This window comes from Leishmania mexicana, chromosome 25 (genome assembly GCF_000234665.1).
Source record: "Leishmania mexicana MHOM/GT/2001/U1103 complete genome, chromosome 25".
In the NCBI taxonomy this organism is placed as follows: domain Eukaryota; phylum Euglenozoa; class Kinetoplastea; order Trypanosomatida; family Trypanosomatidae; genus Leishmania; species Leishmania mexicana.
This window is the reverse complement of record NC_018329.1, coordinates 566,885-586,999: the sequence shown is the minus strand read 5'-3', so window position 1 is coordinate 586,999 and position 20,115 is coordinate 566,885. Positions and strand designations below refer to the sequence as shown.

Here is a 20,115-nt window from a genome sequence, read left to right as displayed (position 1 = left end):
ACACCGTTCTTTTACACGCCATCAGCGAGCACCTCACGAGATACTCGGTGAGATGGGGGGAGGGGAGGTGACTCGCACAGCAGTACAGCTGGATCTGCGCGTCCTCCACTCCCACCTTTCCGCTTCCTGTTGGGCGCGGGAAGCAAAGGTGGCAATCAGCATGGCCCTGTGCCTCAGCTACTGAATAGCATCCTTATGGATGCTGCCTGTCAGTATTACAGTAACTGGCATTGGAAATTCGGATAAGGTTCGGATAGGGAGAAGGTGGTGGTACACAGGCTGATGGGCGCAATGGGCACCTTCTCCCTCATCCCCGTACTCTCGTATCCCACTTCCTCCTCCTCCGCTCTCCGTTCACACACACAGTCCACCACCACACCCGTTTGCCGCGGGTCGAACATCACCAGCTCTGCCTTGCGCCCCCTCCCCCTCTTCTGGGTGCGCTCCCCTCCCCTCCTCCAATCTCCTTTCCCCCAAGTCCGTCATAGTAACTGACGTTCGGGGCTCGTCCAAGCGCCACAGCCCCCACCCTCCGCCGTTTCCCGCCCGTGTCATCTTGTGCACCGCCACCACAAGAACACCAGCATCACCTGCTGCGTATCAGCGATGGAGACGACGTATGCGCGCAGCGAGTCGCCGCCCGAGGCGCCATCGGAGGAGATTCCGCTCCTCATTGAGGACTTCAGTTGTGCCAACAGCTTCGAGGAGCACGTCAAGGTGATTGAGCAGTACCTGGCAGTCTTGTTTGACGGGGAGCCTCTCTTGCAGTCTTTCCTCGTAGCCCCCGTATCCGCGGCGGCGGGGGGCGGCGCGCCCTCGGACAGGAAGATCGGGGCAGACATTGAAAGTGGTGTCCCAGCTTCCTCCTCGTCACCGGCGTCCCCTACGACTACTTCGTCGTCTCCCGCGTCTCTCTCTACGAATGACGAGGCGGCCAACCTCTCTACTGCGTCGAAGGTATTTGGCAGAACCATCTCCCTCTACACGCCAGATCCCACATCGCTCGACAAGGACCTGTCGATTGCGGTGGAGGTGCACGTCCGCGACGCGACTCATCCCATCATGCAGCAGTACTGCACCCCGCTCTTCTTTCTCATAAAGAAGGCCGTTGCGAGCGCGTCGTACCGGGAGAGCGAAACCAGCTATTTGCTGTCACTGCTCTCCACAGCAGTGCGCCAGATGCTGCTCCAGCAGCAGAAGAACCGGGTCAAGGGTGGCGTCCTTCGGCTGTGCCCGGCATCCCGCCGCCCTGCAGCACCTGGCTGTCTGCCGCCTTCACATCGGCAACAGGCCCCGGCGGCGAGTCTGCTGCCCTCGCCGTTCTTTTACCCGGACGGATGTGCGCCGTGCTTCGCCCCCGCCGGGGACTCGTACAAGCAGACCTTCGTTGGTGTCGCTCCACCGCTGCCCACCTGTGCTGCGCTGCCTCCAATGCCAGCGCCCCCGTCGTCGCCGTCTCCGACGATCAGTCCCGTTGAGTGGTCGCTCTTGCATCAACGCAGCTTCACCACGCGATTCCTCGCGGACGCCTTTGGCCGCGTTCCTGAGCACTGCCAGTCCCTCTCCGACTACATCGACCTTTTCCAGCTGCATGTGGGGCAGCACAGCCGCATCCGCAGCGACGACTTCGACGGTATCTGCGTCTCCCTGTGGAAGAAGTACGTACTGCCGGTGCCGTGGAAGTTTCACCCATATGGACTGTCTGCGGACAGCAAGCCCAACAGCGGCGACAATCACGCTGACGACGCCCACGCCTCAGCCGGCGACGCTGTTCCCCTCTCCGCCGCGTCCTCGTTTCTCACCTGGGAAAGCGTGCTGCGTCGTGAGAACGAGTACGTCCGACTCCTGTGTGGCGCCTTCACCCACGATTTTGGCACCGCCGCCCCTCCCCTGAAGCACGTGCGGTTTCACTTCCAGTGGAATCAGCTGCAAGATATCGAGGCACATGAGGCTGTCGGACGGGCCAGCCATCTCGATCCCTTCCAGTACACCCTCACCGCAACAGCACCCGGGACCGCACCCCCTGCCGTCCTGACGTTCAGCAGCGCTGCGGCGGCGCAGGCAGCACAGCGCAAGTGCTCCATTACGGCGCAGGCGGTGGTGCGCGACGACAAGGACATCCAGCATGGCGTGAGTGAGCACCTCGCAGAGTCTTTGCTGGGGGGTTATCTGGAGTCCCTTACGAACACTACCGCGGCGCGCAGAACTACCTCCGCGCATGACGGCAACGAGCCCGGCGGTGTGCGAGGTGCAGTCACTCATGCAGCGCAGGTGCCCGGAGACGACGAAGGCGCCGGAACCGCCAGGGAGAGAGCCGGCGACAACGATGAAAGCGGCGCGGACGAGTGTAGCGGCAGGCGCTGCAGCGAGGCGCACCTGCGCGACTTGGCGGCCTGTATTGTGGAGTGGACAGGTGCCAATGTGACACTGCAGGACTCCCTCATCCAGCGCTTTGCCGCACCCCTGCCATCGGACGACAACGATGACGCCTGTGGCGGCGATGACGCGAATGTGTACGGAGATGGCGACCCCGACTCTCCGCAGCCCCCTGGCACCGCTCTCGCGGCGCTGAGCGGCAAGCGAAGTGAAGCAGTGGTGGCGCGTCACCTGCGCAGTCTCTGGGGGGAGTGGGAGGCGCACCGGCAATGCTGCTCCGGTGAGGCGAGCGCGCCGCACAGGCAACGACCCAAAGGCGGTGCAGAGCAGGAAAAGGATCTGCGCCGCAGTTACTTCCCCGACTCTTTCTTCGCCCGCTTCGCCTTCATCTGTGCGACCCAGGTGCCGCATCCGACAGATGTGCAGGCGCTCTGGCGACTGTGCCTCGATGCCCTTCATCGGCTTTTGCTGGATGCCCCGCATGAGCAGAAGAAAAAGAGCTGGCAGCGTCTTTTAGACTGCTTGGGCATGCCTCCAGAAGACCCCCCCGTCGACCTTGGTCGGCCGCTGCTGACGCAGAAGCTGCAGCTCCTGCGCTACGCACAAGCGGCACTCCTGCGTTCATTGGAGGACAACGGTTCGCCGACTACGGCTACGCCCGCGGCGAGCACGAAGGCGGAAGCGGACGGGGCAGCTACCTCGCTGACCACGAGCCCCGTCCGGCACCTCATCACGAACGGCGAGGTGCTGTGCGTCCCGCCGCCCCTGCCACAGCCGCCGACCACGATGGATGAGGTGATGAAACGCGCGGTGGAGCTCAACTCCCTCGACGCGGCCGCCGTGGAGAGCGCCACCGTCGAGTGGCTCCAGACGGACCCGCTCTACAATGACATGTGCTTTTTCCTGTACGTGAACAAGGCACACGAGGGCCGGATCGTCCGCTTTCCTGACTTTGTGCAGTGGCACAGTCCTCGCGACTTCGTCGAAATGCCATCACGGACCCTCAGCGACGACGACTACTTGTCAGAGCGCATGCAACGGCAGCAGAAGGAAGGTGGTGCCAGTGGCGGTAAGGGCTCGGCACATGTGTGGTGGTCTCTTTGGCGTCGGGCGACCCCTCGCTCTCGCGATGACATTGTCCAGGGTCTCTTTCAACCACTCGAGCAAGCCACCAAGATTCTTGCCTGGCTTATTGCCCTGCCAACTGCGGAGTTGCTTCTAGAGGTGAGCAACGCCTCCATCGCCAACGCGCTGCACCATATGCTGTGCCACCGCTGTGTCATCGGGGACGACAGAGCCTATCGGCCCAGTGGGCGTGGTCGTCCTTCTGACAAGCCCGACTGGAGTTCACAAATGCCGCTTTCTGCCCAAGAGGCGGGACATCCCACGATTCCGGCCACCCCGCGCATCCGCGCCCTCCATCGATACGTGCGAGACAAGTGTGCAGCTCTCACCAAAGACGTGGAGGCGGCGTCGGCGCTCTTTCTCACTAGTCGTGGCGCCTTCGCCGAAGGCGCCGCAGCGCAGCAGCCACCAGCTGCGTCGGAGCCCATGATACCCGAGATGCTGCACGGGTTCTTTGCCAATGCCCTTCACCAACTCGGCGAGATCGAGGTCAGCGTGTGCACCGCGGTGGCGCTCCAGTACCTCTTGGGCTTTTCAACAAATCCGGATGTGACTGCCACCGTGCACGCACTTAGCTCTCCCGCTGCGACGCCCCAGCAGCATCAGGCAACCAGCCTGCAGATGCGCACCGTCACGGTCAGCATGGCGACGTGGTCGACGGCCTTTGCGAAGCAGTTTGCGCGGGCAGAGACGCGCGAGGTGCAAGAGAGCATGGTACGTCTGACGTGCATGGCGGAGCGCCCGCTCGACACGTGCCCCTGCTTTCAGCAGCTGGTGGTGCACCAAGATGCCTCGCGGTCTCTCCGTCTAGCGCTTGCACTGACGAAGGAGGTGCCGTAGACGAGAGGCAGAGAGAGATGGGGGAGGGCAGGCGGGGCTCACTCGCTCGCATCATCGGCCCCAATGCACAGTGCGCCCTTCCTCCCTCCCCCATCTCTCATGCCTCCTCCCATCTCCCCTGTGTGCGTGTGTGCGTCTACGTAGGAGTCCGGTTCAGCGATGGCTGCCGTGCCTCAAACATCGCCGTTCCCCCCCCTCCCCCTCCCTCGTCTCCAGCTCCGATCATCGTGGCGCGCGTGCGCAGGCACAGACGTGCGTGTGTGGAGCTGGTGTTGATCGCCTGGAGTACACCTACAGGCGCGCACGCACGCGTACAAAATGAAGCCAGGATGGAAGAGTACGACGTCCTTTGCGTAAGGCAGTCGCAGCGCTGGAAGAGATGGATGAATGCAGCGTTGCCTGCTGCGTAGACGTGATCAGTCTCTCCGATACCTCTTATGCCATACCTGCGCCCCACCCCACCCCCCCCCGCTGTGTGTCTCTACGCTGGCGGCTTGGATCCGTGTATCTAAGTACCTCTCCTCTGCCCTTTTTCTCCCTTGGTCGTCACCTTTCATCCCTCCAACCACCGCCCCATCGCACCTCCTCAGACACGTACATAGAAGCATGGGTGCGCAGGCATCACCGCTGCCGCCCCGCTTCCCCTCCCCTCCAGTTGTGTTTATGTGTATCTTCTCTGGAACTGTTTTAATCTTTTTTCTGTTGATTGGCACGTCGCCACGAACTGGTCTGCCACTTGCTCGCTCGCTCGCTCTCGCGTCTATCCACTGCATCATCGCTCACCCACGCGATGCGTCATCAGAGCCGCCGCCCCCCATCCCTCCTCTCCCTCGACGCTCTTCGCTTTTAGGTCTTGTCTGTGTTGGCGTGTGTGGAGTGAGTGTGCCTGTCTACCCCCTCCCCCTCCCTCTCTCCCTCTGTGTGTGTGTGTGTCATCAATCTTGCCGCAGCGCAGATCACCACACTTACCGGTCGCTGCGTTGTCGCGGTCGCTGTTCCTCCGAGAGGAACAGAGTGAGAGGGACGCGCGTCGCACGCAGAGTGAGGTGGTCCACTCACAGGGGAGGTCAGGGAGATGGGCAACGGATGCTGCACCTGCTGTGATCCGAAGCCGGAGTACAAGCTCGGCAAGCCTCTTGTCTCCGGCAAAGCCACCCCGTGCTTCAATGATGGCCGCCTCTTCAAGATCGTCAAGGGCGATACCTGGTACTTCTACAACGACACGCAGGACTATCAGAAGGTGACAGCCGACTTTGGCAGTGGCTCTAACATCGTCGCGATGAGCGACACGGAACTCGTGCGCAAGAATGACTCCGGCGCCTGCACCGCGACCGTGTCCGTGTTCCCGCTCGAGACCAAGGCCATGGTGAAAGCCAAGGAGGTGAACGGCTTCAACGTAAAGTACTCCGGCATCCCCTTCACCGATGCGGACCGGCAGAAGCTACGTCAGAAGGCGGCGGTGCAGATCAGCGCCGACCTCGCCGAGATGCGCAAGCTGCGCGAGAAAAACCCGAAGGTCAACAACCAAAATCGGCTCCTGAAGGTGGCGCGGAGAAAGGGCAAGAAGTACGTTGACACGTCCTTTCCGCCGACCTCGCAGTCGCTGATCCGCCCTGGCATCGACTCCGAGCCGGATTCGTGCCTGAAGCGGCCGGAGACGATCGCATGGCGTCGCCCCGAAGACTTCCTGCCGAAGAAGTGGCACCCGAAAATTCGTCTCTTCGGCAACATCTCGCCCAAGGACATTAGCCAGGGTCAGCTCGGGGATTGCTACTACCTCTGCGCGCTTGCGGCGCTGGCTGAGCACGACACCGCCATCAAGGGGATCTTTAAGAACCACCACGGCTGCTGCATCCGCAGCCAGGAACAGAAGCATGGTGCGTGGCGCGTGAACCTGAACATCAGCGGGTGGTGGCGCACCATCATCATCGACTCGTACTTGCCCAGCGTGCAGCTGTTGCCGGTGTTCGCGCGCAACCGCAACCACCCGAACGAGCTGTGGGTGTCTTTCTCAGAGAAGGCCTACGCGAAGGCCTTCGGCTCGTACCAGGCGATCGTGGCTGGATACCCGTGGCAAGCCCTCGAGGACCTCACCGGCTTCCCGGCCTACCACTTCGGCAACATGTGGCGGACAGCGCAGACGGACGCCAAGACACAGAAGGGGCTCTTCGACTCCCTCCACCGGTGGAACGAGAAGAAGTACTTGATCTGTATTTCCACCCCGTCGAAGGGCGCCCTGAAGATGGCGAGTAAGCAGCTCCCGGCAAACCACTGTGAGGCACTGTTTGAGAAGGCCGGCCTGAGCATCGGCCACGCGTACTCGGTGCTGGACGTGAAACACTTCCCACTGCACCACCTGTGCATGCTGAAGATCCGCAACCCGTGGGGGTCGCATGTGGAGTGGACCGGGGACTGGGGCGATGACAGTCCGCTGTGGAACCGCTACCCATTCATCAAGCTCGCTTGCCGTCCTCAGAAGAAGGCGGATGGCATCTTCTGGATGGAGTGGCGCGATGTGTCTAAGTTCTTCGACAGCGGCTCCGTGTGCTTCCGCCGTGGCAACTGGTTCCGTTCGTGGTATGACTACCGCGTCCTCGGCAGCTTTGAGGACCTTGTGTGCGACACCGCGCTGCTGATCATCGTGAGCAAGACGTCGCAGTTTCCGGCGTACATCTCGCTGCACCAGAAGGACTGCCGCGGGCTGGCGGCCGGCGACCCGGACAGCAAGTACGCGTGCGTGATGATCAGCATATCAGAGGGCGACGTCAACGGCTCGCAGCAGAAGGTGGTAGCAAACTCCAGCGAGAACCCGGAGGAGCCGAGCACCGAATACCTCTTCCAGGAGTCTCGCTCTGTCTCCCTCTACTATAAGTTCACAAAGGCCCGCAAGTACCTGGTCATTCCGCGTCGCATGAAAAGCAGCACCGGCAACAACGTTCCAAAGAAGAAGTACGTCATCGCGCTCCGCACCCAGACCAAGATATCCAGCGAGGACGTCGTCGTGAACATTGTGCGCCTTGACAAGAACAACGCGGTGTTCAAGAATGTGGCCTCGTTCGACGCTGGCACGCTGACGAGCCTCACCACGCTGTACCAGATCAAGGACGGCAACAACGTCTTTCGCACCTACCGCAGCGACAACTTGCGCAATGGCAAGAAGCAGCACAACGCAGAGTTCGAGCTGGTGGTGTGAGAAGTGGATCCTGCACACACATATACGTGTAGTGTACACTGGTGCACCAGTATCTCCTCTTCTGTCTTTAAGGCCATGCGTGTGTGTCTTGCGTGAGTGCCCCGTCGTGGTTCTCATACCGGGAACTCGTCTGCTGCCGTCGATTTCCCAGCACCCACTGCCACCTTCACGTACTTGTGTATAAATTCCGCAGGCAGACGAGGTGAGGAAAAGCCCACGGCCTCCTTATTCGCTGTTCTTCCCCCCACCCACCTCGCCCCCAACCCCGCGCTGCCACCCTGACCCGCACCGACTCCCTGTCATACGCCAACCGTGCCCAACTCTGCGAGCGTGCACAACTCTTTTGATTCTACTGGATCTCTGCCGGTACGCGTGGGCTCGAGCCGCCCCCGTCCCACCGTGTCAGCACGTGCGCAAAACCGTAGAGGTGCACGCACGCGCCCGGATGGCATCTCTTCTCTAATTACCCATTTTTCCTTTCATACACGTATCCATGTGCCAGTCTCCCTGGCTTCCCCACCCCCTCCTCCCATCCTCGCATGTCTTCAACAGTCGTGAGATGCAAGCACATGATATCAACCAGGTGTTCTCCCTCCTCGCCTACCTGCATACATCTTCTCCATGATTCGCTTGCCAAGCCTTGACGCGGTGCTCTTGTGTAGAGAGAGGCCTACAGCACACACACGCACGGACAGGGGTGCCAATCTGTCTGTCCAGTGTGCTGAAGTGGGCAACTATATTCGTGTGTGTGTGTGTGTGGAGTCGTTGAAGTGCATCGTCATCGCCTTCTCTGTTTGCTGCTGCTGCTGCTGTTCCTCCCCCTCCTGTCCCCCACCCTCCTACGCCTACGACTAGGACTCCTTACACCTGATGTTCTTTGTTTACCAACGTCGAATCTCCCCCCACCCTTCTGTCCCTTTTCATCTGTTTGGTTACGTGTCCGTGTATATCTGCGCGTACGCTGAGCAGCCGAGAGTCTCCGTCTCCCTCTTCCTCTGCACGCGTGTGTCCGCGGGAAGCGAAAGAAATGGCACGAAGTATGACAGACTTGGGAGAACAGGGAGTGGCGCGAGTGCAGCACCGCGAGCTCTCTTGACGGACCCTCCTCTTCCTCCTCCCCCATTCATGTCTCCGTCGCGCTGCCCCCGCGCCTTTCCCAGGCTGCATGTGTACACATCACCAAGCACGGTGCCTCGGCGACTGTGAGGAACGCCGCGTCTACCCCATAGTGCACCGTGCACTCCTCCCTACTTGCTCCTCACTTCACCCTCACCCCTTCCCCTTCGTGCGCTGGTCCCTGCAAGGTGCGTTGCCACACCGTCTTTGTTGACAGGCGCGCAGCACATCATTTGAGTCGCCGCGTCTCCCCAGCTCAGCGGCCCTGGACTTGCCTGCTTCGCCAGGGTTTCACGCCACCTTCTTGTGCTCCCTTTGCATTGTCAGCACCCGTGAATCCGCGGCTAATGTGGAGCCTCGCAAGGCGCAGGTGGCGAACCGTGAGGCCCCATGCACGGCTGCGCTGCAGTCGGAGTACTACAAGTACCCTCTCCAATCCACGGACGAGAAGATCGTGCAGCCAGCAGCCGCGCGAGGACGGCGAGCAGCCTGACCAGCCCAACATGGCGGCGTCTGCCGACCAGTAACCAGCTCCTCGCTTTCTTGTGCGAGACACACGGCGCGAAGCACGTCGTAGCCGGCGTTGTCCTCTGTGGCGTCACAACGCTGGCACCCGTGCGCGTTCGCAAGCATCGCCTTTACAGCCTGGAGATCACCGATTTCACCGAGCTCCCGGCGGCGGCATTCATGCAGCGTCTGGCCGACCAGGGCCAGGCGGACACCAACACCACCATCGCTGACGGGCAATCACCAGTGCCCCCGGTCCCCCCCCCCACCCAGGGCTGCGCGTCCGTTTTTGAACAGCCTCTCCCAGCGACGCCGCCTCCAAGGTCTAGGGGGGGGATGCTCCCTTGGAAACAGCTCCCCACCCGCCCTTCCCTCCGCGCCCCGACAGGGCCCGGGTGGCCCCGCGCGACCGGCCAACCCGCGGGCAGGGGGGGCCGTTCGTGGCCCCCAGCCCAAACCCCCCGGCACCCCCTCCCCGGGCTGCCCACCGCGCCCACCCGCGCGAACCGCCCGGCCCCGCAGCCCGGCGGAAGCCAAACCCCCCCACAAAAACACGCCCACAGGCCAACGCCGGACCACCCCTCGTGGTGCCAGGGTCATGGACCTACGACGTAGCGAAGCCGGAGCGATTTATCGCTACGAGTGTCGGCGGGTCATGTCGTGGGCGGCGCCGCGTGGGGGGAGGCCTGCGGCTGCGAGCGTGCTTGCGCGAGCCACATGGTAGGCAGTATGCCGGCATGACCCGAGCCTATCCCACCCGGCCCCCAGCGCCTCCCGGTGCGGGGAGCCCGAGACGCCCCGAGGGATGCGCGACGTGGCGAGCGGCGTGGTGGGAGGGGCTGTGGGGCGACCTTGCGGGGCGGCGGTGGGTGGGCAGAGAGTGTGGTGCGGAGGCCGCGCTGAGCTGACTGGGTCGGCGCGTTGCCGCAACGCGTGTCTACGGCTGCTTGGCGCCACGCGGTGTGGGAGTCTGTGGCTTTAATGGGCGGCCGTATTGGGTTATCGCTTTCCGTGGCGTCGGTTTTGGCCTCTTAAAAATTGGAGGCGCTGGGCTCTAGCGGCCCCGCCCCCTTTATCCTTTTTTTTTTGAACCGTACACAGAGTGCTTGGAATGTGGCGTGTTTAAACAAAAAGATGATTATTCCAAAGGCTAACGCAGGGTGTGGTGATAACGGCTGTGGCGACTTCTTTGAAAGCGGCGTTGTTTGGAAAACGTGGGCGGGGGCGAAAACCCGGTTTGGCCAGCGAATGCGGCCGATGGGGCGCCCCACTGGTCCCATCGAGAAACGGCAGAATTCGCAAAAGGTTCTGATGGCCGCCGGGAAAGAAAAACCACGCGGGCAACGAAACCAGCTGGCGGTTAGGTGGGGACCTTTGGGGCGGCACGTTTCGGAAACCTGCGGCGACCATGCGTCGTCGTATTGTCGCAAACCGGTGAACGGACTCAGCTGTTTATAAGCTTGGCTCGGAAATCAAAACTGATCTTTAAAGTTGTGGTGAAACTTTTACTTCTAGTGTTTCCGAAGGAGGGCGGGCGCGAATTTGCTATGGGGTGCCGGGGGGGGGTTTGGCGGTCCCTTGCGGTCCTTTGAATGATGCCCGGGACCCCGCCGCGAAACTGCCCCGCTCGCCTCCCCCCCCCCTGACGCTGGAAAAAGCCGAGGCGGGGGGCTCTCGCGCGACGTTTCCGGCTCTGTGAGGAAACGCGTTTCTTTCCGCTTTTGGAAAACGTTGCGGCTGGGCTTCTGGGGGCTTGGGGGCTGTTTCCCCGGGGCCGCCGGGGCCGTTTTTCTTACCAGCAGGGGACCCGGCCATCAAGCTGGCGAGCGGTTTTTCGACTCCTTCCGCGCAACCAACCCCCGGACAAAGCGCGCCACAAGGACGCCACGTCTTTGCAAAAGGTAAAATAGTAACTTTTACCCCCTGTCATTATTTCTGTTTTCCCGCGGCGGTGCCGGGGGGCGCTAAAAGGGGCGGGAGGCAAAAGCCGGCGGCTCGTGAAAAAAAGGCTTGTTAACCATCCCACTCTGAAAAAATATGCTGGAGCAGCAAGCTCTACAGTTACGCTGGTTTGGTAAAGACGGTCGCATTTAAGGCGTTCATGACCGCAGACCGGCGTGCGCCAAAGAGCTTTTCGGAGTTCGCACGTCCTCAGCGTTCCAATTTTCTTTTACTTCAAGCGGCCTTTTTACTCACCGGTGGCGACGCCCGCGGCCCCCCCCCTCCCAAAAAAAGGAAAACGTCGAGTTTTGCTTTTTTATGAGGCGAGGAAAAGTCAAGAAAATTCTCCGAAGGGCCATGGTCGTCTTTCTGCCCTTGCGGGCCTGGTTGCCGGGTCTCCTTTTGTGTCCCATCGGGAAAAAATATCACTTTACCCTTGGCGCATGGTTGCGTAACGCTGCCCATTTCCTCCCGGTGCGGTTGCAAAGGGGTATCCCATGAGATGCGGTCTTCCGCGTTTCGAAAATTACCGCCAAGGGGGGGGGGCAGTATCCGCATGGCCGCTTTCATAGGCGAAAGCAATTGCTTGCATATTTGGCCATTTTGCCAAGGAAGCAAGAGCCGCCGCGTGTTCGTAGTTTTTGCCAAAAGGGCACCGGATTCTGACCCGGAAAGCTTCGGTGGCGTTAAAGTTCTCAGAATTACCATGGTTAAGTCGAGGGTGACTGTGGGTGCTGCACGCGGCAAAGGAAAATGAAGAGATGATGTTTTTTGAGGGAAACAAAGAGTCAAGGGAGAAAAGTAAGGTTTTCTGTTTGCTTGCGCTGGGTGGTCGCCTTTGCTTGTGTGCAGTGGGGTGGGTGTGATGGGGTTAAAAAAGCGGCGCTTGGGGAAAAGAGAGGGCGGGATGTGTGATGAAATTGGCGAGGGTGACGGTGGTCATGTCTTTCTTTTTCGCGTGGCGCTAGAAGAATAACGTCGGGGACGCCCCCATGGCTTTTCAATTTTTTGAAGAGACTGAAGCTTCGGTTGGGTATCCTCAACTGGAAGGGGGTGGGCTATTCCTCCGCGAGGGCACCGCCGAATGTGTGATGAAATAGGGGGGGAAGGAATTCGCTCCCACAGCCTCTCAAGAAAGCGCTGGGGCGGTGGGTGCCCTGGCGTGGTTTTCGGGCTTTGTGGCCGCCCCATTTGGAAGGCAAGCAGCCCCCCCCCCCCCGTGCCCGTCAATGCCGGGGAACTTCTGGTGGTTTCAGACCGAGGTATCTGAGGTACAGGAAGGTTAGTACGACTTGTCGCTGCCGGTGTCGGCGGTTATGTCCTGGATGGCGTTGTGTCGCGGAGACGTGCTACTGTGAACGCGCTTGTGCCACTCGTGTGGTGATCGAAGTGTCAACCTGACCGGGAAGTATCGTCAGCCCTCATCGCATACTTGTTTGGGGCCTTCGCCACCGCAGGGAATGCGCGACATGGGGGCTTTGATGGTGGGAGACGGCTGTGGAGTGGTGCGAGGGAGTTGATGGAGTGTATGTGTGAGGAAGCGGTGCTCAGCTGGCTGAGTCGGCGCGTTGCCGCAGTGTGTGTCTGCGGCTGATTGGCACCACAAGATGGGGGCTGCGACAGCCCGGGTAGTGTGAAGCTTAGTTCATGCTTTATGACCGGACGGAGACATCGAGAGGGGAAAAGAGGAAGACCATCGTCTTCTGCGAGGCCGGAATTTGGGGCAGGGACACTGTGGGAAGAAGGTGCTGTCAGCCACAATGGGCGTGAAGTGTGAGAAACTGAATCTGATTTTTAAAGTTTCAGAGAGCTGAACTCCCTCGTATGGAAGCTTGCAACTTTTAGGTGATGTGCTCAAAGATGTATTAAATTTCTATCCTGTGTAATAACGGACTCATTCGATGGATTTAGCGTATGCAAATGAATAGTCACACTTGAAGCAAGCCTGTAAATGCCTGGAAAAACGAAAATAAATAAAAAGAGCAAGAGTTACAACCGTAAGGGAGGGATCCAGGGTAGCCACTGTGATCCGCATTCTTGAGAATTCACATTTGACATGTTTGAGCGATGCGTTCTACTCTTACTCTTTACCCTATTTGCTTTTTCTTGTTTATTCAACACAACTGTAATTACTTACAACAATGCAGCACCCTCAATAGCATAGAAGCACGGCGGTCGAAATGGCGGTTCCACTGCGAACGAGGATTCCTCTCTCGAACCAGACCAATCTAGTTCGCGAACACTATCACAAGCCTGCTGCTCAACCCCCAAAACGGCTGACTAATGAATCACGTTTTGTGTCGGAATATGGCTCCGAAATCTTGGCATACTTCTTGGAGGTCGAGCGCACGGTTTACAGTGAGCGGATGTACATGGACCGCCAGTCGGAGGTCACTGACCGCATGCGTAAAATCCTGATAGATTGGCTGGTTGATGTCATCACAGAGTTCAAACTTCATCCTGAAACGTTTTTTCTCGCCGTTGATATCATTGATAGATTTCTTTTTATCTACAGTATCCCGCGTACAAAGCTGCAACTGGTGGGCATTACAGCTGTCTTGGTTGCGTCTAAGCACGAAGAAATCTGGCCGCCAACGGTGAGTGACTGTGTTGCTGTGACAGCTAACACGTACACCTCGGGGGAGGTCATCGAGATGGAGTTCGACGTTGTGACCACCCTCCGGTTTAAGTTTACTGTTCCCACGACGTATCCGATAACTTGTCGACTGTTGGACACCTGCCGCATGGGGACCGCAGAGCGTCACGCCACGTTTCTGTTTTTGGAGAGCGCCGCGCACTGCTATCCACTCCTCCAGTTCCTTCCGTCGCGGATTGCGGCAGGGGCTGTTCTTTTAGGGGCGTTTTTGATTCGCTACAACAGGTCCAAGGGGGCGACTTCACTCCAAGGTCTCTGGGAGATCGAGGTATCTCCGTTTGCACAGGGGATTGGATTTGAGGAGCTTCAGCCTGTCACTGAGCAGCTTCTCCCGTTCACTCAACGTTTGTGCAGTGGCTCTTCCCGCCTTCAGGCGCTGCGACGCAAATACTCTTCTGGCGAGCACGATTACGTAGCTTCTTTGGAATTTCCTTTCATTTCAACTTCTGCGTGAAGGATTGATCTCGTAGTGCCTACTTTCGTAGTAAAGTCACAACCGTGGAACTCGCTTTTTTTTACAGTGCACTATAGAGTTAGACTGACTAGTTTTCTTTCTGAATCTATGTCATATTTTTCATCTTACACAGCTCATGTTTTCAGGGTAGTCTTTTTTCTTAGATCAGTCAAAAGTGAGTAATCTTTGGTGATACCCTACCATTTTTCTTGTTTTACGCCGTACTTATCTATTACTCGGCATACCCTTCTCGGTCTTTTGTTCAAAACAGGGCACTATGACAGAAACGCAAAAGGGTGGCGTCGCTTGACTTCATCCTCACTGCGGATTCTCGAGTTGTTTTGCCACTACAGCATCTGAAGAAACCTTGACGACGAGGGGCACCTCAGCGTGGTATCCGTGGTTCAGTACCCATTCTGTGAAGAGGACAGGCAGCCTCCTTATCCGTGCCGATGCCGGACTACTTCTCGTGGTGCCAGGGTCAGGGACCTACGACGTAGCGAAGCCGGAGCGATTTATCGCTACGAGTGTCGGCGGGTCATGTCGTGGGCGGCGCCGCGTGGGGGGAGGCCTGCGGCTGCGAGCGTGCTTGCGCGAGCCACATGGTAGGCAGTATGCCGGCATGACCCGAGCCTATCCCACCCGCCCCTCACCGCCTCCCGGTGCGGGGAGCCCGAGACGCCCCGAGGGATGCGCGACGTGGCGAGCGGCGTGGTGGGAGGGGCTGTGGGGCGACCTTGCGGGGCGGCGGTGGGTGGGCAGAGAGTGTGGTGCGGAGGCCGCGCTGAGCTGACTGGGTCGGCGCGTTGCCGCAACGCGTGTCTACGGCTGCTTGGCGCCACGCGGTGTGGGGGCCTGTGGCAGGGCTGGGGGTAGAGTGGCGTTTTATTCATGCTGTACGGCAGAGAAATAGAGGTGTTGAAAGGCAAAAGCGTGTGCCGCGGAAAAAAAAACTCATGAATAAGGTTTGTTGCTGGCTGGTGTCGTCAACGCCGAGGGCTCTCATTACACTTTTCGGATCGTCATGCTGCTCTCCTTTTTATTGTAGTCCATTACAGAATTCAATCCTTTGCTTTTTCTTGTAAACAGTCAAGCTCTGACGTCTGCAAAGGCATACACACACCTGAGCCGGCACGCAGCAATAGGAGTAGATCATCAAAGAGTAGATAAGCAGCTCTGACAGTTGAGCAACGTAGCAAACATGAAGAACAGTGTTGCTCGAACGCAGCCGGAGAAGCTCTTTGCACATGCACCGCAAAGCGAGAATTTGCCGTTGGCAATCGGTGCCGATTTTCACGACGACCCCATCAATCGAAGCACATTGAGGAAAAGCCATAACTTGCTTCTCGAAAGGAAAACAGACCATGCACCGCACACCAGATACTGCTACAATGGCGAACCCTTCGAAAAGTCTCGTACCGCCGCTGAGGCTGCTGCTGAGGACGAAGCGGCTGTATGGAACGGGTGGTTCTCTGAGGATTTCACCAAAGAGGATTTAGATGATTTTGTCGTTCGAATGCTGGGGTACTTTACTGAAGATGTTTCAGAGAGTAGCGCAGAGAAAGAGCGTGTGCGCAAGGTGTGCATCAGCTTTTTTGTAAAGGATGACAGTCTTTCTATCGCTGAAATTGGCCAGAGGAACAGCGGCTTGGGTGAGTCAAGAATCCTTTCTCGTCGTCAGGTTCCCAAAGACATGCGGAACCCAGATGATCTGCTGCTTCTTAGTGACTTTCGAATCGGGGATTCTGTGAAGATTTACGGCCAGAGGTTCTACATCGTCGATATGGACAAACGGAGTCGCTGTTACTTTCGCGAGGTTCTGGAGAGGGACGTTCCGGATGTGCAGAGCATTCCGCAGGACTCTTTCAGCCGCGCAGCTGCTGCCTTGGCGGAGAGGTCGACGAAACGAGTTGTGACCTCGGACGATATGGACCGCAAGCGCGCCATCGAGCAACAGCTAACGGGTATTTACACAAAGCATTCTACGGAAGATATCGCGATCACGAAGGAGTTCTTGAAGAATAAGATCAACGAACATTTAACCTATCTGGCGCTCTGGGATGATCGCGGCAACCTTAGCGGCGACTTACACTACTGTGTCATTAGAGTATTTCTGGAAAACAACACAATTGAGATTGCCGAACGCAGGCCAGAGAACAGCGGCCGATGGGGAGGACCGATCTTGATTCACCGCCAGCGAATCCCACACCCGTCCGCCGACTTGACGCAGAGCAGGTATCAGCAGCATACCTACGGCAAGCTGATGAAAAACGATTATTTGTGCCCCGAGGATATTCAAGTCGGCGAAACATATATGATTTACGGGAAGCCATTTTATGTGTACGACAGTGACTCTTTCACTCGCGATTATGTCAGAGAGAAGTACCAGATAATCATCAGGGACGCTATAGATATTGCCCCTTTTGAGACACAGAAGAAGCAGACCTCGGTCTTCTACCCCCCTCCGCCGAACGGGTTCGGTAGCGAGCGTGAAACGCGGAGCAACTGGCTCTCTTTGGTTGGCAAGCCGGCAAGGGTCGACGATGAGATGGCGCAGCGCGAATCTGGTCGAGTGATAAAGTTTTCAGCGAAGCTTGCCAAGCCAATTGTTGCCGGCGACGAAAGCAGAGAGTTTGTGGTTTCGTTTCATTGTGAAACAAAGGAGCTGGAGATCTTCGAAAAGCCGAAGCAAAATTCTGGCATGTTGGGCGGCCGATTTCTTGCAAAGGGAGCGCACCGTAAGGACATGCCGAATGGGACCACGGTACCCTTCACTCCTGATGATTTTCATGTAGGTCAGGTGATCGAAATTTACCGGCGTCCATTTCTGCTCACTGGCCTCGACGCGGCAACGCAGAGAATTCTCGATGGCACTGACAAGGTTGTCACTGAGGACCGCATCAAATGTCTCGTGGTGCTGTTGAAGCAGCAGTTGAACCTTAAGTTCTCACGGGCAAACGAGGCATTTCTTGGGCTTGCACCACAAGGCACTCTTGGCTACGTTCAAGTGAAGGAGTTTTTGCGTGCGTGCAGCTGCAGGATCACTGACGAAGAGGCGCTTCTGGTTGTGCAGAACTTGTCCCCTGGCACCAATGGCGTGATCAACTACGACGACTTCCTTCAAATTGTGGACGTTTCTTCTGAGTCGATGGACGAGGCCTCCCTTACAACTCGGTCCATCCGCAACGTAAACATGACCAAGAATGATCAGCTGAAACTTACCGCCACCGCTTCCGAAGAGAAGCAGCGACGCAAGCAGCTCCGTGATGTGCTGCAGTTCAAGCTTATTCAGCGAAAGGGAAGTGTGCAAGAGCAGTTTCGCTTGTTGAGCGATCACAGTGCCAATTCGAGACTCAACCGCAACACATTTCGCATCTCCCTCAACACTGTACTGCACTTCAACATGAACAAGAATGACGAGGATACACTAGTGTCTCTGCTTTTCGACGGTGTCGAGGACGAAAACGGGGACATTACGTACAAGCAGTTCCAAGAATTTGTGGACTCTGTTGACAACAACTGATCAGGTGGCTAGCGGATCTCGCGCTCAGCAGTTTTCTTCTCCGAAATGTTCCGAGTTTCTGGCCTGCGTTTTTTTGTCTCCGCGGAATGTTGATCATGTGTGCGTATAGTGTACGTGGTGGGCGATCAATGTATCATAGTGCTGCACACCGTTTGCTTCTCTCGACGGCAGTGCTTCTTTTTCTACTTTTCGTTTGACATGTACCATACCCGTTGCTGACGCGTTCGAGGTGGTAGCCGCAAAAATGAAGACCGCAAAAGAAACCTTCAACTTTCACGTGCCTGTGGGGCGTTTGAGAACAAAGCTGAGGCTCCACTCTCCTCGCACGCACAGTATGCAACGAGTGCAAGAGAGCGGCAGAGACCAGATGATTCTATGGATGGCTCTTGTCTGTCTTGGCTCGCTTTACTTTGAGGTGTGTCCTTTTGAGCTCCTCTGCTATGCTCTCAGTCTCTGTTGCCCCTCCCGGGGGAGCCTTGCGAGTGAAATGTTCTCCGTCTTCACTTTCTTCGTCTCGTTAGGTGTAGAACCCCGAAGGACGTCTTTTCGACTTGCGCGGTCTGGCGCTTCACTGAGTGAATGCTATGGTGGTCGGCGCGGCTGCTGTTCGGGGCTGGCGGCACACAGGGCGGTGTCAAAAAGCTGTCCGCCGTGAAAGCTGAGTATTGCGACTGGGCGCTTAAGGAGAACACACGAGCGCTGATCGGTTCCATTCACCACCCTCTCGTTACCGAGTACTTGATCCGCCTTCATGAGAAGCGGATTGGGCTGGAAAAGTGGCAGGAGGACTCTGCGAGCAACAGTAAAGTTAACGCCCTTGTTAACTGCGTGGATAGCTCCCCGTTCGACTACGTGAGGTGGAATACCAAGTACCGTGACGAGCTTGACATCGCAGAGAAGGTGTGTGTGGTGCTGCGGCAGCTGGATGAAAATGTGACGCTTCACGATCAGCTACAGTCCAAGAGCGTGCGCAGTAGGGAAGATGAGGAGATTCTCGACATGCTCAAGGAGGACATCGCCACACTCACGGAGCAGCTCCGGTTGCTGGAGGGTGAGGTTAATGCGGTGATGGAGCGCCGGATCGGGTCTGATGATTTGGTAGGGTCCGTGACGAATGTCTGGAATATCAACGTTGAAGGGAAGGCTGGTGGTGAGGAGGCGAGTCTGTTTGCAGCAGAGCTGGCGGAAATGTATCGCACGTATGCGACGGAGTTTCGCAACTGGAAGGTGCGTCCGGTGGTTAAGGACGACGGCAGTGAGGCCGCCAGCTCTAACGAGTTTCAGGTTTCTGGGGAAGGGGTCTATCGCAACATGCACCACGAGATTGGCGTGCACAAAGTTCAGCGTGTGCCGGTGACAGACGCCGCAGGAAAGATGCAGACCTCCACTGCCGTTTTCACGATGATGCCGGTGCTGGACCCAGTGTCGGTTGACGTTCACGAAAGCGACTGCAAGATCGACTTTGTTCGCGGCTCTGGGCCCGGCGGACAGGGAATGCAGAGCAGCTCCAACTGCGTGGTGCTCACGCACAAGCCCTCTGGTATATCCGTCAAGTGTCACCAGTCCCGCTCAGCCCTCGGAAACAAAGAGCTCGCATTGCAGATGGTAGCGCAGCAGATTCTGGCGCAGCGTGTGAAGGAGCAGAACAGTTCTCTCCACAAAGCGTGGCAAAACCAATGGAGCAGCGGTGAGCGCTCTGACAAGATGCGAACGTACAACTATCCGCAGAATCGTGTGACGGACCACCGCATTGGGAAAGACTATGCTTTGTCTTCCTTCATGGAGCGTGGCAGCGGCTTGAAGGGCCTCCACGATGAGCTCAACGACATCAACGATCGAGAGCAGGTGACGAATGTGCTTCTCAAGCACATCAAAGGCGGCTTTGGTAGCGTTGTTTAGTCGATTCACACACTGGACGCAGATGGTGCAACAGCAAACCCTACTGCGACCTTTGCTCAAGCTGCTATGAGGGCAGCTTTCTGCCTGCATTTTTTCTACAGAGACTAAGGAAGATAATGTCCAATCCCCACGGCATCTTTTTTCCCTTTGCTCAAGGAAGCCGAGCAAGCGCAACCCTCTGGCTGATTTCCTTTCCGTGGTTTCTTTGGACGGGAGTACATGTACTCTGCAGTTGCATTGTGTGCCTGCCCTTTGGCCCCTAGGCCCGTGTGGGATATTCCGGCGTTTGCCGTGCAATCGTGGTTAAACCCCTGGTGGACTCACTCGCCCCTTACCGTTACTCTCTCGTTTATTGTCTGGTGTCCTTTCGGTCTACACAAACGGCAGGGAGGTAGCGAGCTCGCATTTTGCAGTTTGGTTGCTGCCATTCTGACATCCTTTGCATACGGTGGAAAAAAAAGCAACACACACACTCACACACACAC

General features: G+C 57.8%; 5 protein-coding genes across 5 annotated transcripts; all 5 read left to right on the top strand.

Annotated features, from left to right (window-relative positions):
* Nucleotides 1-606: 606 nt before the first annotated feature.
* LMXM_25_1490 (conserved hypothetical protein) lies at nucleotides 607-4,341 on the top strand (the record flags this gene model as incomplete). Its single annotated transcript, XM_003876157.1, has 1 exon — nucleotides 607-4,341. The coding sequence occupies one exon, from the start codon at nucleotides 607-609 to the stop codon at nucleotides 4,339-4,341; it is 3,735 nt and encodes a 1,244-aa protein (XP_003876206.1).
* A 1,075-nt stretch (nucleotides 4,342-5,416) lies between these two features.
* On the top strand, nucleotides 5,417-7,534 carry LMXM_25_1480 (calpain family cysteine protease-like protein; the record flags this gene model as incomplete). The annotated part of the gene is made up of 1 exon (XM_003876156.1): nucleotides 5,417-7,534. The coding sequence occupies one exon, from the start codon at nucleotides 5,417-5,419 to the stop codon at nucleotides 7,532-7,534; it is 2,118 nt and encodes a 705-aa protein (XP_003876205.1).
* Nucleotides 7,535-13,278: 5,744 nt separating this feature from the next.
* LMXM_25_1470 (cyclin) lies at nucleotides 13,279-14,208 on the top strand (the record flags this gene model as incomplete). Its single annotated transcript, XM_003876155.1, has 1 exon — nucleotides 13,279-14,208. One exon carries the CDS (start codon nucleotides 13,279-13,281, stop codon nucleotides 14,206-14,208), a length of 930 nt encoding a protein of 309 aa, XP_003876204.1.
* A 1,201-nt stretch (nucleotides 14,209-15,409) lies between these two features.
* Nucleotides 15,410-17,731, top strand: LMXM_25_1460 (conserved hypothetical protein; the record flags this gene model as incomplete). Its single annotated transcript, XM_003876154.1, has 1 exon — nucleotides 15,410-17,731. One exon carries the CDS (start codon nucleotides 15,410-15,412, stop codon nucleotides 17,729-17,731), a length of 2,322 nt encoding a protein of 773 aa, XP_003876203.1.
* A 579-nt stretch (nucleotides 17,732-18,310) lies between these two features.
* Nucleotides 18,311-19,630, top strand: LMXM_25_1450 (peptide chain release factor-like protein; the record flags this gene model as incomplete). The annotated part of the gene is made up of 1 exon (XM_003876153.1): nucleotides 18,311-19,630. The coding sequence occupies one exon, from the start codon at nucleotides 18,311-18,313 to the stop codon at nucleotides 19,628-19,630; it is 1,320 nt and encodes a 439-aa protein (XP_003876202.1).
* Between the last annotated feature and the right edge of the window lie 485 nt (nucleotides 19,631-20,115).